Source organism: Talpa occidentalis, unplaced genomic scaffold (genome assembly GCF_014898055.3).
Source record: "Talpa occidentalis isolate TD23 unplaced genomic scaffold, MPIMG_talOcc4v2.1 talOcc4.16, whole genome shotgun sequence".
Classification (NCBI taxonomy): domain Eukaryota; kingdom Metazoa; phylum Chordata; class Mammalia; order Eulipotyphla; family Talpidae; genus Talpa; species Talpa occidentalis.
This window is the reverse complement of record NW_023601653.1, coordinates 16,672,096-16,695,225: the sequence shown is the minus strand read 5'-3', so window position 1 is coordinate 16,695,225 and position 23,130 is coordinate 16,672,096. Positions and strand designations below refer to the sequence as shown.

The window sequence follows — 23,130 nt, the reverse complement described above, 5'->3', positions numbered from 1 at the left end:
CCTCCAACCTACCGGGCTCCCTCCTGCCTTCGGAGCAGCTTCCCCTGTAGCCACTTAGCGTTTCTAAGATATTTTAAAACTCACTGCCTGAAGCGTTTGGCCAAGAAAGCACCAAAGAATTCGAGACAACTGTTAGCAGCTCTTAGAGCCAACGATGGGAAGAGTCTGTGGCTCATCCTCAAGCGATCAGCGATCGGCGGGGTGGTTCGCATTAGGGGCCAGCGGCCAGGCCAGCGCGTATCCCGGCAGTGCTGACGGCCCTGCTGAGAGGCGGCGCGGTTTGGGCCCAACCATACAGTGATTTACTGTCTCGCAGACTGAGTGGCCATGGCGGTGAAGATTGATTTCTGTCAAGAGTATCTTTTTTTAAGAGGCTGTAAATAAAATGCTCGGAGGGTATGTAGAGAACATTCCTAGCTGCTCTCCTTCCACTGAGAAATGCACTTTGCTCAGAGAAACAATAAAATGTGTTCTTTTGGCTAAACTTGTGAAAGGAAATAAATACTCACTGGATGGCCAGGTATTCTCAAATCCATGCCCTTAGGGGAAGGGAGAAAAAATAATTGTCAGAATCTGAAAGCTGCTCCTTTAAGAGGTCTGGATGGGAGGATGATGGAGTTGATCAAAGTATTGGTACAAATAACTTTCCCAGAAGTAATAATTCTGACTTCCAGGTGTCCGGAGTTGAGTGTTTTTTTTACTTCTCTCTCTTGGTCTCCCCCTGGCTGTACCTTAGAACTTCAGGACACGCCAGTGGAAGATCCACTAGTCCTTTCTGGCCCTGTTTCCCTCTGCACATCTTGTCTTTAAACTTAAAACTTCTCTCCATGCCAGGGGCAGCTTCCACACTTTGGTTTTTCCTGGTTGCACTCTCTTCTTGCACAGCTCAAAACCGAGGGCACTTTGTAGATCCAGTTATCACAGCTCTTTCCTAATTTAACAATTGTTGATGAACTAAATGGATCATTGTTGTTAGAATCAGTGCCTTTGCTGTGAAAGTCCTCCATTATCTGAAGTTGAGAAACTGCCTGGGGAGATGGGGAACAATTTCTTTGAGAAGGTCCATTTGAATCGGTCATGAGGGATGAGTAGGAGTTCCTCAGGCTCCAGAGCTAGGCAACAGCATTTTAGGCAGAAGGAACAGCACTTACAAATCCACACCAGAGTCAAAGGAAAAAGATAATATTTCAGGTTTTCCTCTCATGGCAAGAAAAAAGTGGTTTTTTCATCTCTGCTCTTGCAGCAGTGGGGTTTCATCCACAACATGATGAATGCCTGGAAAGTGAAGGGATCTTGAACTGGCAGTTCAAGACTAATTTTTCCATTCCACAAACATCTACCTGTTGGGTGCCAGCTATATTCACGCGTTTCCTGGGCTGTCAGTGTTCTGGGAATGCAAAGAGCAAGCCAATGTAGTCCCTTCTCTAAGTGCATGTTGTCATTACACTGACCAGTGTTGCTTGATCTCATTGCCCCAGGGCCCTGGACTCTGGGCTTACCATGGGGTCTAGCATTTCACAGTCAGTGATGGACAGGAGACAGGGCAGCAAAGGATTTGATGAGTGAGTGGAAGCAGACACAAGTGTGAATTGAATGGAGACTGATTCTATAAGCACGCAGTTTACTAATTTATTATTTTTTTTTTCCACATTCTTCCCAGTGCAGCCCCCTCCCCGTGGGGATGGGTGTGGCATTTGCAAAGATCCTGGGACTTCCCTCTATTTCTGAATTGGGGCTGCTGATGAGGCACCTGACTAGAGTGGCCTGTTGGGGTGGATGTGAAAACGACTTTATAGGTTCCCTGGGGGAGGAGAGGGAGCTGAGGTGCACACCCCAAAGCCCTTCCCGCACATGGTTGGCACCTGCTCTGAGGCTCTGACTGGCCGCTTCCTCCCCAGGTATGGAGAGTGCAATCACGCTGTGGCAGTTCCTGTTGCAGTTGCTGCTGGACCAGAAACATGAGCACCTGATCTGCTGGACCTCCAATGATGGTGAATTCAAGCTCCTCAAAGCAGAAGAAGTGGCCAAACTGTGGGGACTCCGAAAAAACAAAACAAACATGAACTATGATAAGCTGAGCAGAGCCCTGCGATACTATTACGACAAGGTAAACCTTTGAGCCTCTGTGAGGCAGTTTTGGGGAGGGGGCCCCTCAGCCTTCTTGTTTCCTTGAGGAAAGGAGCTAGTAGTGCACTATGGGTCGAGTTGGAAAATGTAGTAGAGGTGATTAGTGTAAGGTGGTGGTTGTTGAGGGGAACTGCGCTTTTGGGATTTTTTTTTTTCCTGGAAGTCCTTTGGGTGCTACTGTGGGTCAGATTTTTGTCCTACTACATTTTCATCTGTAGTTGCTATAGAGCTTGGCTAACAATAGAAACTAGGGGTCCTCTCTCGTGGCCTAGGAGTTAAAGCTCAGTGCTATCACCACCATGAAGGCCCAGCACAACAGCCTGATTTCGATCCCTGATCAGGGAGCTACCCACATGGTGCGGCAGGCCTCTCCTGTCTCACCCACTGCTCCCCTCAGCAGTGTATTTCAGTCAGTCTGCCTGTTCTGTTCCCCACCCTGTCTCTGGTGAATCCTCTTATCCCCCACATCTCTGGCCTACACCCCAGTTCTTCTATATATAAATAAATAAAAATAAAATCTTTAGGGAAAAAATCCAGAAATCAGAGGTAGGAGTACCCCAGGGCCTCCTGACAGGGTCTTGTGTGACAATGAACGGTGACATCTAGAAAGCCTGTTATCTTTGTGGTGTGCCCATCATTCAGAAACGGGCCTTTCCCTGGAGGATGGCCGCTTCGGCAACTCCTCCTTTATAAAGTGTGAGTCATAATAGTGCTCCCTCAGGATAGTTGTGAAGACTAAATGGGCCTGAATACAGGAGGCATTTAGAACCAGGCAGGTGCCTGGGGTTTGCAACTTTGTGGGAAACTTCCCTAATTAAATAAAAAGCCATCTTCATTTTGAAGTCACAGTGATGAGTCAGTGCTTTGTTAAGTGATAACAGGACAGAGCTGCCAAAGCCAGGACAGTTAGAGTGAGTTTTAATGCATTTCTGGAAAAGCAGTTAATGTGCCTGCTAGGGAGGAATCATTGCTATTTAGGGGTGATGATTTCAGGCTAGTAATGGTTGACCCTCTCTGTTTGAATGTGTTGTTGCTGAAAATTGATTTAACCTCATAGACACAAAGACGTGGATTCCTAGTAAGGGTAAGCTTTTGTTCTGAATTTACTGTTCATATTGAAAGGTGAATTAAAAACTGATTTAAATATTAGTTCCCAGTCTATATTTAGTGCCTTCTATCTGCCAGCCTCTTTGGAATTCTAGACAGAAGGATTATACATTTCAGGAAATGGAGGCATCATTAATTATAAAGTGTTCCTTTATATGATCGTAATTGCATATGATTATGTCATTGAAATGTTAAAGGTGCTTTCCTTTAATGTGGCAATTAATTAATCCTGGCTTAATGCAGAGTCCTACTAAGATGGAAAAGCACTTCTTGCAAATTGCACTGTCTGAAAGCCTCGCAGATGGTTTATTGTTTTGCATTTTCCCCCAGGTTCTAAGTTACACAAAGGAAACTGGGGCCCTCTGAAAGAAAACAGTCATTTTTGCCTGCTGGCAGGATGCCTAAAAGTCTCGGCTTTGACATTAAAATTTTTTTTTTCCATTGTTTTAAGTCATCAAAGAAAAGGAGTCCTGCCTGAGTGTCTGTGACTTGGTTTCACCTCTTCACACATCCCGGGCACTGCGGGTTCGGATGTGTCTCTTTGCACAAACGGAAACAATTCCTTAAAAGATGAGCAGAACCCCCGCGGTGTGGACTGCACCTGATCCCCCTGGGGCACATTTCTTAAATCTCTAGAGAAGCAATTGCAGAGCCTCAGCCAACTGGCTTTAGTACTACTTCCTATGTTTGAGGCGCTGTGCTGAGGCGCTGTGCTGACGACTTCCTACCTTCCTGGCCTTGAAGCCACAGCAGCCCGGGAGACAGTCCCGCTGGCACCTTGTCCTTCCACACGAGGACATGGAGCCTTTGATGGGACCCTGCCCAGGCCCTGCAGCCTTAGAGCCAGGATCTAAGCCTGGCTCGTCTGCCCACATTGTCTGCCCACACGCCCTGTCTTCCTGGTCACTCATTTCCTTTACCTTGAACATCTGAGTCTCAGGCAGGCAACCAGCAGCACCAGGGTGACTGTAGCCTTAGACATTCTTGCGCTGGCAAACTGCGCTGGGCATTAGGAGGAGCGAGTCTTTGGGTGCCAGTGGCTGGTGGGAGCTGCTCGCTGCTGTTTTCTTCTATACGTTCTATGGGGGCAGGGGGAACCTGCCTTGGAGCTGCCACCTGGTGCTGGTGAGGGCAGGAGTGTCAGGCAGGCTTGGCTACCAGGAGAGGACAGTGCTCCCCATGCATACAGTTGAATGTGCATATACACAGTGCCCGCTGTATACAGTCTGTATGCATGTGAGAGTAAATGCCATCACACGTTCGACTCTTTCTTGAGAAGTAGTCTCGAGTGATAAGAAAGTGAGCTCATTAGATGCCTAGTATGTTTAAAAAGAAGAGGAGGAAGTAGGAAGAAGAGGCGAGGGGTGAGGGAGAGCAAGAGAAGTGGATAGGGCCTCCCTGGTGGTGTAAGGGGTTAAGACAACCGATGAAGCTAACTGCAACCACTGCAGCGCGAGTTTGATCCCCGGCCAGGGAGCTACCCACATGGCACAGCGGACCTCTCCTGCCTCGCCCGCTGCTCCCCTCAGCAGCATATCTCAGTCAATCCACCTGTTCTGCTTCCTACTCTGTCTCTGGTGAATCCTCTTACCTGCTCCTCCCACCTCTGGCCTGTCCAGTTCTTGTATGCATAAATAAATAAGTCTTTATAAAAAAGAGAGAGGTAAGGAGTGAAGAAGAGGTAGAGACGTGGCAAAAATTTACAAATTTTCCTGTAGGATAGCCCCCCAAAACTTATTTGGGGATATATTCTCAGACCCCTAGAGGATGCCTGAAACATGGAGAGGACCAAACACTGTATGTGCTGTGTTTTATACGGACTGTTGGCTTCAGACCAGAGCAGTTATTTCAACGACAAAATGAATTTATTTATTTGGAAATAACAGGAAAGAGGAAAGATTGGAAAGCCCAAGTTCACGGCAAGACCCTTATGCAGGTCCCTGAGTCCAAGGCTGACCCTCCCCCATTCCCCAAGCCAAACCTCTGCGGGGGAAAGAGCGTCTTCCCGGCAGAGCTGGGGTCTTTGGCTCTGCAGTGAGCCGGTCACACAGGTGTGCTCTCTTCTTCTGGCCCTCGCTTCCCTTGAACAGGATTTCTGTATATTAATGTTTGCGTGACATGCCTCTGATAACATTTAATTGATGATAAATTAGGCCCGGGGAATGATTATAATAATACAATAGAGCTGTTATAACAATATAAGTAACAAAAATTTAGTGCATCTCCTCTCTCTCTCTCTCTCTCTCTCTCTCTCTCTCTCTCTCTCTCCCCCCCCCGCCCCCCACCAAACCATCAAACTTTTAAACTGCCAGAATTTGACAATGGGCAGCTGAAACTGAGGGCAGCAAAGCCGCGGATGAGTAGGGAACTACTATATTTTATACTTTGTGATGAATAGTTCATTATTTTTATGGTACATGTTATATTTTTAGCTCATTCCAGAATATTAGAAATGGGCAGAGGGAAGAAAAAGTAGAAAATGTGTGCAAAACTTTGCGGAAGGCATCAAAGGAGAATAGCAGGGGCTAGTGGTGTCAGGTGGGGCCAGGGCCTTGTACTCATTGTTCCTCAGAAAAAAAAAAGCATCATCTGGCCGGGTATGGGGCCTCCCACGTTGCCATAGCCTGCTGACAGCTTGGACCGCAGGCTAGATTGTCTGACTTTGACTCCAGCTCCAGACTGTGGTTGCTTTGCCTAATTCCTCCTGGCCTCATCTTCCTTTTCTGTAAAGTGGGTATCATAGTACAGTGTCTGCCATTAGCTGGGGGTTACCTGAGGTAACGCAGTGCTGAGAACCGTGCCCACACACATCGGTGCTGTGAAGTATTAGCCAGAGTCATAACACAGGTGCTGTTTTCCTTAGTGCTGATTTGAAAGATCCAGACAGAAGAGAGAAAATTAGGACTTAGCCCTCATTCCTGCACAGGCACAGCATGAAGTACGGGTGGCCACACTCTGGATAGGAGTTTTTTTTTTTCACCCATGAACTTCCCAGGAGCACCTTGTGGTCCTTCTTAAAGACTGAGGATGGTGGCCACAGTTTCTTTTATCCACTTACCTATTTTAATATCATTAGACTCTTCTGAACATTGAATTCCTGAGCTGCTTTCATACTTCAGCGATGATGCTTCCTGGCCTTGAGTCAGGATGCACAGATGGGGTGAGTCTCCATCTTCCCTGTGACCCCAAGTGACCAGCATGAGCTTTACCTTCTGCACCGTCCGGCTTAGACCCCGACTGTCCCCCATCTCCGAGTCTCAGTCACCCATTGGAAAGGGGGCGTCATAGCAGCACCCTTCCCGGTTGGGTGTGGAGGGATCAGAGACCTTGTAGACAGGTGCTCAGCACACGTCAAGCACCTGTAAGGGCTTTCAGTAAGTGCTCATGATTTCCATTGTCTGTGCATGACGTAACAGTGCTCTTGTTTAAAGAGCTGTCTCCTCACCACACTGTCCTCACCCTGCTCTTCTGGTTTACCCGCTTTTGTTGCTCTGGGGCCTGTCCAGGATCTGGCACTTCCCAGCTGCTCAGTAAATGTTAAACGAATGAACAAGTGGATAATACAAGGAAGTGGACACCACCCAAATACGAATCACTCACTTCTGTAATGAAAGTTCATATTAAACAAATGCTAAACTTAAAAACAAACAAAGCGTTGCCAATTTTGGTTACCATAGTGTGTTAGTTTCCTAGGGCTGCTGTAACAAACAACAACCAGGTGGGTCCCTTAAAAGAGCAGACACTTAGTGTCTTGGTTCTGGGTAGTGGCTCCCCACTTTGCCTCTGTCTTCACCTCGTGTTCTTCCTGTGTGTCTCTGTGCCCAGATCCCCCTGTATAAGGAGGCCAGAGCTGTTGGATTAGAAACCACCCTAATGACCTCCTCTTACATGACTGACCTCTGTTGTCAAATAAGGTCACAGCCACAGATTCTAGGGGTTAGGACTTCATTGTTTCTTCTGGGGGGACATGCCTCCACCTGTAACATGTATACACATTTCAGACTCTGCCCAGCTTTCATTTAGAGTTTCAAAATTACATACAAAGGGAGAGCTTCGGAGAGGAAGGTTTGAGTCCATAAACACTAATGGCAAATCACTCCTCATGACGTGACCAGCAGCTGGAGCCCATGGAGGTTTGAAGCTGGATTGTACAACAGGCATGTCATGGTGCGCCTGGCTTGGGACGGCACCGAGCTGGTCCCCAGGGTGGAAACAAAGATGAAGAAGAGTCTGCCTTGGAGGGATTTGGCATCCTTAGGGATTCAGCAGGTGCCTGACCTAGAGGGGCAGACAGTCTTCTTAGTAAGTGACTTAAACAGGAGGAAGCCAACCTTGAAAGCTCCCGCCCTAGGCTGGCAGTGTCTGCTATGACTGTGCTTCTATGACTGTGCCACACACGCTGTGTTTCTGGGGATGGCCCCTTCCCGTGTATCAGCAAGGCTGGAGGGTCAGTTTGCAGCTGAGCACTGCCAAGGGCCTGCCTTCTACACTGGCAGCTTCTGATGAGGGTACTGGGAAGACTCAATTCAATTCCAAAGAGGAGTGACCCCAAGTCCTGGAGGCAGCCCTGGTTATTCCCTGAGCCTGAACCAGAGGCCTCTGTTCGGCTTGGAGATGGTCAGGTGATGGGGGAACTTGTGCATGAGCCCCTGAGGGGCACAGACCAGAGCCCACAGGCACGATGCCTGGGCTTCTCACCATCAGCCCCTCCAGCCAGCTTACGGGTGGGTTTGCTCATTATGATTCTGGTGAACTGAATTTTGGTGTAGGATTTGTGGCTCCTCCCCCCTAAGTTTAAACTGAGTCTCCCAGAAATATGTCTATCAGGTGATGTGCTCAGGATCTCTTTCAGAGAATTTATTAACAACTCTGTTCCATTCCTCAACAGGGTCAGACAGATTTGCCTTTTAAATCTCTCATCTTGGGGTAGAGACGGAGGGGTCAAGGCCCAGAACATGCCTGTAACTGATCCTGTAACTGCCCACACACCTTATAGGCCCACGTCTGAGGGGCTGAGGAACCACTGCATTCAGAGCACGTGGTTCTGGAATAAGTTGCGGTGGGTTTTAGCTTCAGATCTGTCTCCAGTTGACAGGCCCCCGTCTTTCACCTCCGCCTTTCCTTTCATCATCCCGCCATTACTTTCACAACACCCTCCCCCTCTCCTGGAGTGACTCAGCAGCTGCTCCGGAGACAGACATCAAGCCAGCGTTCACAGTGCATCATGTAGAGCTCAGCTCGGCCTGGTGCTGTCCCCTTCTAGTCAAGAAGGCTGGAGAGGTCAAGACCTCTGATCTGTCAGGTAGAATGAGAATGAGGTCTCCAGCCTGGAAAAGCTTGGGACAGGAGACCCCAAGAAAGGGAACAACATGTGCAAAGGCCGGGAGGCGTGAAAGAGTTTGCCTTGCCGCGCTCCTGCCTGCCTCTGACTACGCCAGTGTTTCTTTTCACCCACCTTCTCCCTTTGCAAAGCAGCTCTCCCGAGACTGCTCACCTGGGACGACACAGGCCTCTCTTTTATGAAACCCGTCCCTCTTAGGAGGGGCAGCTCTTCCTGCCTGCTTGTGTCTGTGCAAGCAACCTTTACTTTTCTCTGCCTTTTTTTTTTTTTTATTTTATTTTATTTATTTATTTTTTTTTTATAGAGGCATGTTTTATTTATTTATTTATTTGTTTGTTCATTTGTTTTGTTTATACATGCACTGGGTACAGTCAGAAGCGCGGGAGGGTGAGAGAATTCACCAGAGCCAGAGCGGGGAGCAGAACAGGCAGAAGGACCGAAGTACACTGCTGAGGGGAGCAGCGGGTGGCAGGAGAGGTCTGCGCACCATGTGGGACCCTCCTCCGGTGGCCGGGGAGCAGCCGGGAATCGAACCGGCGCCGCAGAGGCTGCGGGCAGCTTCACAACCCAGCGCTCTACCGCTGCGCCACCGGGGAGGCCCTTCTCTGCCTTTTTTTAATGCACCTAGCCTCTTGGATATCAAAAAATTTTGCCTTTTTCAAGCATGGGCTACTTCTTAGGGCGTGAGGGAGAGATGAGGTTGGAAGAGAGAGTGGGAATTGGAATGTGGAGAATATCCTGTTAAAAGAGAGAGAACTTTACAGTGAGGGCCACGAGAGCTAAAGGGCAGAAGCAAGAGTGTCACAATCCTATTTGCATTTGAGACAGAAAAATCTTTGTCTCCTCTTATTCTTGGCATTTCTGATCTTTTGGCTGGTTTCCGCAAATTCATTTCTCCCTGCTGCTGGAGTTGGCATCGTTGCACCTTCAGCCTCAAGTCCTGCATGTGCCTCTCCAGAACTACCTGGGGTAAAGAAGGAAAATGTGGGAGTCCGCAGCTTGCAGACCTGGGCAGCTGTCTTCTGCTCTCAGGCAGCTGAAGCCACAACTCTAGGTTGCTGCAGAAGGAGATCTGGAAGCTTACACAATCCCTCATCCTTTTCCATCCAACAGAGCTTTTGTCTTTGTTGTTGTTGGCGATGAACAGCCATCCCAGAGGGAGGCTGAATGCTCTGCCAGCTCCCTTCTCATCAGAAGATTGAAATGGCGATATGATGAAAAATCCTCCTGTCTCCACAGCAACATCCCAGCTTATCCTTGCAATGCACCAAACAATCTTGACTTAATTGGAAGGGTTTTAGGGGAGAACAGTCAAGGCAGAGTCATTGGCAACACATTCCTGGAAGTAGACTGCATCACCTTCTTAACATAATTGGATAATTCGTTTTAAATTGGGTGTGCAATCACAACAGGAAAATTCGTATTAATAATACATAGCTGAGCTCTAACGCCACTGCCAAGAAACCTGGGCCTGGCAGAATTCTTTAATTCCCCCAAAATAAATTTTGCAAAGATAAAATGATGTATTGTCTGTCAGAGTGGAGAAAGAACAAAAGTCCAATGAGCTTTTGTATTCTGAAACTTTCTAGAATACCATTTTTGGTTGCGGAATTCCACCGAAGACACCTCGAGCCTGGACTCCATTCAGGAGCGTTTTATGTGTGGCAGGTGCCCACCTGGGTCTGAGTGTTGAAGGCCCGGCGTGTCTTCTTGGGTGTCTTGTTTCCCTTCTTGTCTTGCCTGCTGCTCAGATGGTTGGAGATACAGCAGACAGCAATTGGGCTCTGCCTGGTGGGGGCTGTGGGGACAACCCAGGTATCTCTTGCAAGGTGCTGGAAGCTGCCTGGAAACCCGCGGGGTATCCAGTTACCTTGTGGGTCAGTTGGGTCCCAGTGCCCTGAGAGCAGCTGGCACTGGGGCGGGGGGGGGGCGCCGGCTGCAGGAGGAACCCTGAATGTTGGTGGGGGTGCAGTCTGTCTTGCAAATGCTTCCATGCCAGCTTCCCTGTGGCACTCAGCGTTCCCCCAAATAGGACAGTTGCTAAGAGACATCCGGAGTCTTGGGAGCACCTTCAGTGCTGTTGATGAGGCTGCTGTGCCGGGTGCTTTGCTGCCAACACGCCGGCAGCCGGGCCAGATCCGCTGATGCTAGGCTGTTGTCCAAGCCCACACCACTGTGCCTGCGTGGTGTTCCTGCTTCTGGGCCGCTAGCTGCACAGGACTCAGTGTTTGTGTAGACAAACTGACAAAACCCCGGCATTCACATCACACCACCCACCACCCACCACCCACCCACCGGCCCAGCTGCTCCTCTGCTCGGCCTGCCCCCCACCCCCTGCCTGTGCACCAACAACCGTTCTCTCAGCTCCCACCCTGGGGAGGGGACACTCACGCGCAGGGAGCATTGCTCTTGAGCCAGGCACTGAGCTGGATGTTTTTACCTTTATCGACTTTTCTTACATGAGAAACACCTGTTGTCCTGCTCGGAATTGGGCCCATTTTAGAGGCGAGGAGACTGAGCCTGAGAGAGGCTCATGACAGGTCCAAGAGAAGCAGCTGTGAGCAGCAGAGCTGAGACCAGGGCTGGAGCCTGTGCCCAGGACTGTGATGTTGGCAGGGCACACCATGGGGAGCCCTCTGAGCCCAAACCTAGATCACACGCTGCTGATGTCACTGATTATACCCTCCAGGCAGGCAGAGAAGGCGGCATCAGCTCCCCCAACTTTGTTGTTTGTGACAACAATGGAAAATGCAAGCAGCATTCCCTGAGTCAGCTGAAAAGGTGAGGGGGTGGGTGGTTCTGGCAGCCTCAGAACAGCCCACACTTTCTGTGTCCAGATAAGGCTTCCCAAAGAAAGCCAGCGCAGAGCTCGGCACCCCTTGGCCTACGTGCCTCCCCAGCACCCAGTGGCCTACAGGAAAGACTCCAGAACTTCACCATCTGGCCACCCCACTGCCTCCTTGCACCATCTGCCAGCTGCCGGCCTTCCTCAGCCTCTCCTCAGGCCTCCTTGTCCCCTGGGCACTCCCTCCTGCCTGCCCCTCCAGCTCAGTCTCTGCTTCACACCTCCAGCTGGCACCTTGCTGGGTGATCTTCTCCTGTGTCCTCTCCTTCCTCCATCCTGTGCCTACCTCACTGAGGGGTGCTGCTGCTCCTTACCCTGCACAGCTTCTCTGCGGCCCCTGGGGGCAGTGGTGCCAACGGATGTGGGATGGAGGAGGACGGATGAGCAAACAGGCAAGCATGTTTCTCCATGCACAGAAGGCAGTGTCATCTTGTCACCATGTGTCACCATGTCAGTGCTGGAAAGGACCTAAGAAACCTTCCTGCCCCACCTGCCCACCCCTCCTGCTTCTTGAGAGAGGATGTTGATTTTCAAGGAACTCGATGCCAAATGCAGGTCTTGCGCTCCCTGACTGCCTGCGGCTCCTGACTCCCGTGCCACCTGCTGGGGGTGGCCACCCAACACCCGCGGTCACTGTCAGCAGCCACCCCATCTGGCAGGGCAAGCAGGGCAAGAAGGCTTATGCTGGGGGAGCAATGTCACGCTGAGTTTGGCCAACACCTCAGAGGCCTCTAATGCAGACACCCTGAGTGTTCAGTCCGGAGGGAGCTGGGAGAGCGGCCCAGAGCCTCGTGTCCAGGCTGAGCCTCTGGGTGGGAGCCCGCCAGGCACTGTGACGCCGGCCGCCGCGGCTGGGAGTGCTCCCTTTTCAGCCCGGCCAAATTTGGAGAGCCCGTACACGCTGCAGCTCCCCAGTGCCAGAGAATAAAGGAAGCACAACCCAAACCACAAGGAAACCTCCCCCGTGTCGGCCAATTCCCAGACAGAGCTGCAGCCCTTTATTGGCAGCGCATTCTTCTTAGAAGCTGGAAGTGGGGTGTGAGTGGGAGTGTACGTGAGCGTGCAGGCGCCAGCTTTGAGCTTCGGACAAAGGACGACCCAGCCTTTGCCCCCACTCCGCCCCCTGACCTCTGTGCCCAAGTAGTGGCAGAGCCTGAAGATGGACTGGGCGCCCCCAGGCAAGGCCATCCTCTGCACCCCGCCCGACAGAGAAGGGGTGACTGTGTCCTAGGGCTGCAGGGGCAAATGACCACAAGCTTGGTGACTCAGAACAAAGTAGCCTCAAAGTTCTGAAGGCCAGAAGCCTGAAATCCTGGTGTCGGCCGTGTTCCCTTGGAAGGCTCCGGGGGGAGATTCCTTGTCTTTCTCCTGGCGGCTGCTGCCTGTCTGTCTTCACCGGGCCTTCTTCCTCGTGTGTCTCTGGTCGCTCTTCTCCTGAGAGGCCAGTCATTGAATCCCGTGTTCACCCTGACTTGCCACATCCTTAACTGATCACATGTAAAAGACCCAATTTCCAAAGAAGGGCACATTCTGAGGTTCTGGGTGGATGTGAATGTGTGGAGGGGGGGACATCACTGAACCCAGTGACCCAGGGGAGACTGCCCCCATGAGAAGCAGCTCAGGGGATGGGTCTGGGGGTTCCCTTCACAGCTGCTCCAGCACTGGTGGTGTGAGGTGAGCCTGCCCACTACAGATCCAGGCAGTGCCGGCTACCAGCAGCCCCCAGGACTGTGCCCCCGGGGTCAGGAGGCAGGGCCGCCCCTGCCTACCCAGGCCTCAGTGAGCTGCTTTGAGGGCAGGGGCTGAGGAGTCCAAGCATGTTCTCTTCTGCCCCCCCGGCTCCTGCAGGGAGCCTTCCCTGCGAAAGCATGGGGAATGTTTGTTAAAGAATGTTTGCTCGAGAAGGAACTTTGAGTGTGACTCCTACAGTGAATACTTGCTTGTTCTAACTTTGGAGGGAGGACAGTCAGGTTGTGTCAGGAAAGAGTGAGTCAGACTGTGGTCGGGAACCCGAAAGGGCGTTGGCGGGGAAGCCAGTGGCCTGGAGACTGGCCTCTGCTACCTACCGGCCTGTGAGCTCAGCCACAGCCTCAGGTTCCTCATTGGTAAGAAAATACCAAAGTGTTAGGAAACTTCGAGAGATAATGCGTCAGCCCTCTGTCAACTGAGGTAAGGGTTTTAGATCCCCTGAAGGCAGAATGACATGAAGAGACGCCTGATAAAACCAGGATGCGGTACCTTTAGGTCATTACCTGCTGAGTGAAATTCCATGGGAGAGAGGTTGAGTTTGATGACACGAATGAATGGAGCACTGTCCTGCACTGGTCTGTTAGAAACAACTGCCCTGGGAGATATTTTAGTCGTCGTCTTCTTTTCTTTTTTTTTTTTAAGATTTATTTATTTATGCATACAAGAGCTGGGGTACAGGCCAGAGATGCAGGGGGGCGAGAGGATTCACCAGAGACAGAGTGGGGAACAGCACAGGCAGACTGACTGAACTGCTGAGGGGAGCAGCACGTGTCAGGAGAGGTCTGCGCGCCATGCGGGTTGCTCCCTGGCCTGCTGGGGATCGAACTCGTGCTACAGAGGCTGCGGATTTCTTCATAGTGCAGTGCTTAACCCCTTGCGCCACCAGGGAGGCCCCTATTTTTAGTCTTTAGAGGTAAAACAACTGAGGTTGACAGAGGTTCAGTATCTTTCCCAAGGTCAAAGGCAGTAGAGAAGCTGGGATTTGAACTCAGGTCGGTTCACCCCACACTGGTTCCACTGGCGCATCCAGGCTGGTGCCTGTGCCCTGAGGGGAGTGACTCTGCTCCCACCTAGGACCTGGGGAGTCGCGGGCCTCAGTGGGGGGCCATGGCCAGGCAGTGTCTTTGGACCTTAGCTTCCTCTGCTTTCCTGTCAGGCTCATCTCTTAGAGCTCACCCCTGAGAGGTGCGCTTGTGATGTCTAATCTGCTGGTGCGACCCCTCACCCCACCTGGTGCCTCAAGGAGGGTGTCCAGTCAAAGCCGGTGCCTTCTGTATCCTGTGGGTGGCAAGAGTAGTTCTATTTCTAGTTGAAAAACAGGCTACGGACAAGACCGACGGTCCTCGCGAGGAGCTAGAAATACTTGAGCAAGAACTGTGCTTCCTGAGCGAGGCTGGCTGCCCCAGGCTCGCCGCGTCAACCCGCCATTACTCTGGAATGCAGAGCCCGTGGTCCGGGCCGACTAAGTCAAGCAGCAGCCTGTGAGCCAACAGCAGCTGCTTTGTGGGAGCGGGTGTGGTGTCAGGACCGAAGAGGCTTCGGCCTTGGCTCTAGATGGAATCGGGTTCAGACTTCAGCTCCCCCAGTGACAGTCTGTGCGATCCGGGCCTAGCCAGCTTTCCAGAGCCTGCTTCTCTTCTCTAACGCAAAACAGTCTCCAGTAAGGACTCTGCATCAGAGATGTGTTTTCTAAATGGGCACATGCAGATGACCCAAAAGAAACACTGCACATCCCTGGTGATCCTACCGCCATGATGTTTTATCACACATCTTTTGAGATGACGCTGTATTTACTATCCCCTTGTTTACTATCAATATGTACAATTATTTATTTAAACAAATAGATTCAGCCCATACACCCTTGTTTTCAGCTAGTGTATATTTCCATGTTTTCTCGCTAATAGAGACACTCCCGTCTTTAAAGACATGGGAAAATGTTCAAGGATTGTCTTGAACGGAACCTCACTGTCCTCCAAGAGCCTCAATTTCTTCATCTCGAAAATGGGGTCACAGTATCCATCTTGTGAGGTGGCTGTGTGTGTACGCAGTGCAGACCCTAGGAAAGGCTGTGCCCGCATCTGCTTCCTTTCAATGGGGTGCAAGATGCACGTCCACCCCAGACCCTCCACCCCAGGGCCAGCAGCCTGTGAGGCCCTCCTCTGGGGGCTGGAGCAGACTCTGCAGAGCCGGGCTGCTCCCTAATGTCTGGGCAACACGTTTCCTGCTCTGAAATGCGTCAGAAAACACTGGAGACCAGTATCTGCTTAGTGTCTGCTGCACTCGTCTGGCTGGACAGGCCGCATGGCTTCTCAGCAGGACACTGGGATTCTGTGGGGGCTCACAGCTGCTCCCCCCAGGGCCAGCCCTGTCCGTCCCCCTGAATTAGCAGGTGTGTGTGGGGTTCTCTTCACACTGGATGTCAGGTGCCGGCCACGTGAGGCATGACAAACTGTGAGCTGTGCATGTACTTCTTGTCTGAACACAGCTAAGTTAAACAGCATGTTTCTCCCGCCTGGCGGAGATATGTAAACCAGATGTAACTCTGTCTGCCATCGTGTCACCCAGCGCTGTGGAAAAAGCAAGGCAAATATGCACAGCCTTTGAAGAGGCTTAATTCTGCCTATTCGGTTATCATTGAAGCTGAGAGAAGGTGGTTTTCACATTTGGTTGGGTTTAAACAGGAGTGTAAAAATAATAATAACACTAATGCTAGTCTTGTGGGCGCCTCACGTGGCTGTATAGGGGGTTCTGCTAATCTTTCTATGGCTTATGCCCTTCAATCCCATCATTGAAGGTGGGTGGTAGATCAAGCCCATTTGATAGGTGAGGAAACTGAGGCACGGGGCCTGTGAGAAGTCGGGCTGTTCCTGACCACTCCTGGAACCCCGTGTCTGTCAGTCCTTGGGACGGTCGGGCGGTATCATGTGAGGGTCCTCCTCTCTGCCCTCTGTACCAGCCCTGCTGCCAGTGCTGGGTAAGACGAGGCTGCTGGTAAGGAAGAATGTTCTACACACCCTTTCCTGCTTGCCTGGTGATTGGCTGACATTTCTCAGTTTTAAGAACAAGATGGGAAAGTTGTAAAATCAGAACAGGCATCCTGCTGTTCCTGGCAATCCTCAAATGGTGCAGGATCAAGGGAACCAAAATGATGGGGAACCCATAAAGGATTCTGGGGTGAGGGGAGCACTGGAGAGAAAGGAAAGATGGGGTCAGAAGTCTGAGCTCAGGAATGCCTGATGCATGACCTTAGGCCAAAATCGGGGTGCCTGGCTGCGCCCAGCGCAGCAGCAGTTATCTGCCAAGTACATGGGTAAGTGAAAGTGCCAGTAAGTGCTCCCAGGAGGTGTGGGCCGGAGGGGTTTGCACATGGCCCCCGGTGTCTGTCTGGGACTTTATAGTTTCAAAACGCCAGCAATCAAGCACATGCGGGTGTACGTGTGGGACGCATTCCCATGGAGCTTTAGCCAGTCTGAGGATCGACCACAGAAACTTGTGTCTCAGGGGGGTTGAGCTTCTGGCTTCCTGCCTGGGTCAATTTTCTTTACAGTTAGTCATTCAATCAACAAGCCTTTGAATTAATATTTTACTTAATATTATCCTTAATAACATCAAAATCAAGAAGGAAAGTTCAGTTTCACACACATCTCTTCATTACTTAACACCGTATGTAATTTCAAAAAGAAATCCCAATAGGTAATAGATGTATTTCTAATTTATCTACCACATGGGAGTGTTTAACTGGCCGCTTCTTCCTCCTTGATGGAATGGGAAGGCAGCGTTGGCTACGTGTATACACACCCATGGACATCTATTTTTTATTAGCTAGTCTGGAACCTGTTAGGGCAAGAGACAGCACTGAAGGGAATGACCAGCTCGTTCAGTGTTTTCCATCCTGTTGGGGTGGAGAAACTGAGGGAGATTCGGAGGATCCTTACTAGAGGTACTGGGGAGTCGGGAAGGTTCCTTTGCCCAAGTTGCCACGGTCCTGCCCCATTTTGAGGTATCCAGTCCAGTGGCTTTGACTATATTTCCAGAGATGTCTCCATCACTTCAATAAATTTTAGAACATTTTCATTACCCCACCAAAAACCCATTACTGTTTAGCTGTCACCCCTTAATTTTCCCATCATCCCCCAAGCCCTAGGAAATGATTATGTTGTCGCTCTAGAACTGTCTATTCTGGACATTTTATAGAAATAGAATCAGTCATACACCTAGCGGCCTTTTGTGTCTGGCTTCTTGTACTTGGCATGTTGCCTTCAAGGCACATCTGTGCTGTAGCATGCCTCACCACATCATTCCTTTTTATGACGGTGTAATATTCTATCATAAGAATACGTCATGTTTTGTTTATCCCTTTGCCAGTTGCTGGTCATAGGTATCATTCTTTGTATTCTTTTGAACACACCAAGGCCCAGCTCTCTATCTGAAAATGCCTTTTTATTCCTCTCCTTTTTTTTTTTTCTGATGAGTGACTTAAATTTATATAATAGGCCCAGATTTCTTGTTGACTTTCTTGTTGTCATCCTTGCTGACATTGTGTTCTAAATACCCATTTTAAAATAAATGTTGGTTCTTTTTCTTTAAAAAAGTTTTTAAAACCTGCCAGAAGAAATGATTCACTCCAATTTCTCTTTTCAATTCTGTGATATTTTAAGATCTGATAATTCATGCAGTTTACTTGAATGTCCAGACTGATTAAGGATGAAATAAAGTGTCCCCCAGGGAGGAAAATATGAGCGGGAAATGAAAATACCATAGAATTTTAGTAGACCAGGCAAACGAGCTTTCTTTTTCTAGGTGCTGACTCTGGGTGGGTGATCCCGTGGCCCCTTCCCTGCTGGGAGCTGCTTTCTCCCAGCTGTGCTGTTACCCCAGCCCTGGTGGGGCTGCTGGCGTAGATGCGGCCAATTAAGCCCTGGTGGAACTAAGTTCCCCCAAATTTTCTGAAGGTTTGTCAAGTGGCTTTCAGCTCTACTGATGTTGAGTGTGAGAATGAGGTCAGATGGCGTAATTAGAATTCAGTGGGTTAAATTGCAGCCCTGCGCTCCAGGTTGTGGGCTGTTAAATTGTTTATCTTTGAATCCAACATGTCGAGGTCGGAGCCTCCTGGGTGCCGGAGCTGAGCCGTGTTTTGCCAGGATTGCGTTATTGGGATTTCCTGTGTTGAACGGGGACCTTTGTGTCCCTCCCTTAGATGCTTGCCCCAAGGAATTCCTCCTTGAAAGTCTCCTTGGCATGGTAAATGAGCTTTTCCCTCCCGAAGGCTAGATAAATTCACCTCTGGGATTTGAGGATTCGTTTAAGGAGGAAAAGGGTAAATCAGCATGTCTTAATGTAATAAGAAGGGAGGCAAAGACATAATATGCTTCTATTTATAAACTAAATTATGGTCACAAGGGGAACATTAACATTTCAATAATTTCATCTTTATTTTATATTTGAAAGTTGCTCAGAGAATTCATCTTAAAAGTGCTCCTCATCAGGAAAAGATGCAGTAGTAATGGTCGGGATAGATAGCAGCTAGACTTACTCTGGCAAAGAGTCCACAGTATAAACATGTAGCTTATGGTCTGTCCATCTGAAACTAACTTGATGTTACACGTCAAGTATCTGTCAAAACTGAAACAAAGGTCATCTCTAAGAGGTTAATTCTCTCCTTCCAGGTTTGTAAAGAAAAGTAAAAAGACTTAAGCTTCAGAAGTAGATCTTGGTGGTTCTTGGGTGACTCACTCCCCATCTGAGCTTGTTTATGACTTAAGAATGATGCCTTCCACCCTGCAGGAGGGTTACTGTGAGATCAAATGAGGTGACTGTGCACAACACCCCCTTCAGAGAAGCCACCCTATAGGAGCTACTTCTAAAGCTTTTCTGCCCCCAATTTCTTTTTTACCCTCATTGGTATCCAGGTTTTCGGAGGAACAGTTTGTAAGGAATCATTCTGTCTTTTTTCTCAGGATGGTGCTGCTGGTTCTTTGTGCTTGAGGGAGACCATTTTTGCTTCCCCCGAGTAGCTCACACCTTGCAAGCATTTTATAGAAACTTGCCAATGTCCCAATTTAATAACAGACCTCAAGAACTGGTAGGTCTATACTATAAGGGCCATTTTCCCAGAGGAGTATGAAAATGTATGCAGTGATTATTGGTTTTCATTTACATCCTAATGTTTGAGGACTGGAGCCATAAACTGAAGAGTCAGAAGTTGGACCAGCCACTTAAAAGATTGTATGGATGCTGTAAATAGCCAAGCAGACAGTTTGTGTTCCCTCCAGTGGCTTTCTTGGCAGAAAATTAAAAAGGGAAAAATGGCTTCATGATTTAAGAAAACACCGTGGTGTTTGGTGATAATAGCAACGTTGCTATAATGCTCTCCAGCTTACAGAATGCGTTCCCATTATTATTTCACTGAATTCTTACAAGTCCCAGAGGTGGGTAAGACAATACTGTATTATGATTAAGAAAATGCTGCCTCTACCACTTGCCTGCCATGTGGTTGTGTGAGTTAAGCGCTCTAAGCTTATTTTCCTAAGTTTTGAAATGGGAGTCATATCCTCCACTTAGGGTTGCTGGGCAGGGGATTGGAGATAACGCACTAACAGCAGCTATGTAGTAACTGCTTAAGAAATGGCAACTGTTTTGATATTATTAGGTATAATCATTCTTACTTTGTAGATGAGGAAACTGAAAATGACCAGCAATCACACGAGTAATTGGCAGGGCAGGAAAGCAAATGAAATTCTTTAGCCTCCAGCTTGTCCTCTTTCCACTGCTGCTGCTGCTTCTTTTTTTTTTAATTTATTTATTCATTTATACAAGCACTGAGTACAGTCATAAGCGCGGGAGGGTGAGAGAATTCACCAGAGCCAGAGCTGGGAGCAGAACGAACAAAGTACACTGCTGAGGGGAGCAGTGGGCGGCAGGAGAGGTCTGCGCACCATGTGGGACCCTCACCGGTAGCCGGGGATCGAACCGGCGCTGCAGAGGCTGCAGGCAGCTTCGCAGCCCAGCGCTCAACCGCTGCACCACCGGGGAGGCCCTGCTTCTTAGCTGAGCTGTGTAAGCTTCTGCTGGCCAAATTCCCAATGATAACGAACCTCTTCCATGGTTTTCCTGCTCCGCTAACCTTTTCCCAATCTCCTTTTGTATTCACAGAACATCATCAAGAAGGTGATTGGGCAGAAGTTTGTGTACAAGTTTGTCTCTTTCCCAGAGATACTGAAAATGGACCCTCACTCCGTGGAGATCAGCCGGGAGAGCCTTTTGCTGCAGGACAGCGACTGCAAGGTGCCCCCCGAGGCCCGCGAGGCACACAGACACGGCTTGCCTGCCCTCAAAAGCACCAGCCGCAACGAATACATCCATTCAGGCCTGTACTCGTCCTTCACCATCAATTCCCTGCAGAACCCACCGGAACCCTTCAAGGCAATCAAGACGGAGAAGCTGGAGGAGCCGCCGGAGGAGAGCCCCCCCGTGGAAGAAGTCAGGACTGTCATCAGGTTTGTGACCAATAAAACCAGCAAGCACATCAGCAGGCCCGTGGTGTCGCTGCCCTCCACGTCGGAGGCCTTCCTGGCCTCGTCCGTCTCAGCCAAGATCTCCTCTTTAATGCTGCCAAATGCTGCCAGCATTTCCTCTGCCTCGCCCTCCTCATCCCGGTCCCCGTCCCTGTCCCCCAACTCACCCCTCCCTTCTGAACACAGAAGCCTCTTCTTGGAGGCCGCCTGCCGTGACTCGGATCCCCTGGAGCCTTTGAACCTCTCGTCGGGCTCCAAGACCAGGTCTCCATCTCTCCCCCCAAAGGCCAAAAAACCCAAAGGCTTGGAAATCTCTGCACCCCCTCTAGTGCTCTCCAGCACTGACATCGGCTCCATCGCTCTCAACAGCCCGGCCCTGCCCTCGGGATCCCTCACCCCAGCCTTCTTCACCGCACAGGTAAGAGCTCTCCCTGTCACCCGGCTGCACCCAGACTCCGTGGCTCGGGGGACGGGAGGAGCAGCCAAGCAACTGGCTTCTGCCCTTCAAAAGATAACCCTAGGGCCTGTGTGCCCAAGTCATGTGTAACTGTGAAGAGAAATCACTTTCCATGCCCAGAGCAAGGTGCCCACAAGAGAAAAGACTCGGGGTCTTGGAGGCTGTGGGGTGCTTGCTTGGTCTGTTGCTTCGAGTGGCCTGAAGTGATGGGCCGTGCACACTGGCCAGCAAAGCAGGTCTGGTCGTAATTTCCTTGGGAAAGTCGTGCAGGTGAATGGCATTTCCGAAGGCATTTATTGGGCTTCATGGAATTTTTTTTTTAAAAGATTTATTCATTTATGCACACAAGAGCTGGGGTACAGGCCAGAGGTGTGGGGGGTGAGGGGATTCACCAGAGACAGAGTGGGGAACAGAACAGGCAGATTGACCAAAGTGCACTGCTGAGGGGAGCAAGGGGAGAGTCAAGAGAGGTCTGCTGCGCCATGTGGGTAGCTCCCTGGCTGGCTGGGGATCGAACTCATGCTGCAGAGGTTGCAGACAGCTTCACAGGTTGCGTCTTAACCCCTTGCGCCATCAGGGAGGCCCATCTTCAACGAATTTTTAAGGCAGCATCCTCTCTCGGGGGTGAGGGTGGGGGTGGGTGTGCGAGGAGCTTGATAAATAGCCATTTATTTTCTGTTAACCAGAAAATAGTTAGCTGATCGGCCACCGTAGTGTCAGTGTGGGGCTGTGTTGTCCACAGTCTCTGATAAGGCAGTAACAGAACAGTAACAGAAACATCTAATAAGTCACAAAACAGAAAGATTCTTCACTCCGAGCAGTTAACTCTGGGGAAAACCAGGCCACGTCCCGGGTGAGGGGGTCGGGAGAAGAGCAAACTCACAGGACAAGAAAGTCTTCGGCGTGCTAGTGCCAATGAGAGGCTGCTCTTCCCTTCATTTATTTATTTTAAGATTTATTTATTTATACAAGAACTGGGGTACAGGCCAAAAGCTTGGGAGGGTGAGAATATTCACCAGAAACAGAGCAGGGAGCAGAACAGGCAGAATGACTGAAATACACTGCTGAGGGGAGCAGCGGGTGAGGCAGGAGAGATCTGCTGCGCCATGTGGGACTCTCCCTGGCCGACCTGGAATTGAACCCGCGCTGCAGAGGCTGTGGTCAGCCTCACAGCACTGCGCTCAACCCTCTGTGCCACCCGGGAGGCCCCGCCCTTCCCTTTAAATGCCATATTCAGATGCTCTTTCTGGTCCAGTGGGTACTTGCAGGGCAAAGGCAGAGCAGGGGCTGGACAGCCCTGTCCTGCTTCCCCTGGAAAATCAGACGCACTTGGCTGTGTTGGCTTTGGGGTCACAGACCTGGATTCAGCTCCCAGCTGCGCTGCTTGGAGGCGGTGACCGTGGCACTTGCTTCCCAGCCTGATTCCTGCTGGTGAAATGCATCACAGTGAGGATGAAATGGTGGCCGAGTGCCGGCCACCTTTGGTTGGGGGATCTCTCTCTCCCTGCACCTTTACTCATTGCTGCCACAGGTGCGGCGGCGTCCTTGTCAGCAGCACGTCCTGCCTGCCAGGCCCGGTCCTGACGAGCACCTCGTGTGCTTTACTTCAGCTACTTTGCGTGGCAGGCCCGTGAGGTAGATGCTGCGATTGTCCCACTTTCCCAGCTGAGGTTAATGAAGCCCAGAGGTAAAGTAACTCACCCCAGGTGGTAGAAGTGAATCTGAACCCAGTTAGTCTGTCTGCAGCATCCACACTCTTAAGAAAACTCTCCGGGCATTCCGCTGGGAACACACCTAGTTACCCACGAGCAGAACAGCCCATGGACTCTGCAGAGCAGCTGAGAGCAGCTCTTGGCTGTGGCGTCTCCTGAATTGACTGTGGCCCAGGGATTTCATACCTTCAAGTTTGTGGGCTGGCAGGTGAGGACACGCCGCCACGGTAGGAAGGGTCAGGCACTCAGGTATGGTCAGAGGGGGCATGTGTGCTCTT

The 23,130-nt window shown here is 50.3% G+C and overlaps 1 protein-coding gene across 1 annotated transcript in view; it reads left to right on the top strand.

Annotated features, from left to right (window-relative positions):
* ELK3 (ETS transcription factor ELK3) overlaps nucleotides 1-23,130 on the top strand; it is a 63,943-nt gene that overhangs the window by 26,165 nt on the left and 14,648 nt on the right. Inside the window, exons 2-3 of the mRNA XM_037513830.1 lie at nucleotides 1,899-2,107; nucleotides 20,322-21,101. Coding sequence (XP_037369727.1) covers nucleotides 1,901-2,107; nucleotides 20,322-21,101 — 987 coding nt within the window. The 5' untranslated portion in view covers nucleotides 1,899-1,900. The remainder of the gene's footprint in view (nucleotides 1-1,898; nucleotides 2,108-20,321; nucleotides 21,102-23,130) is intronic.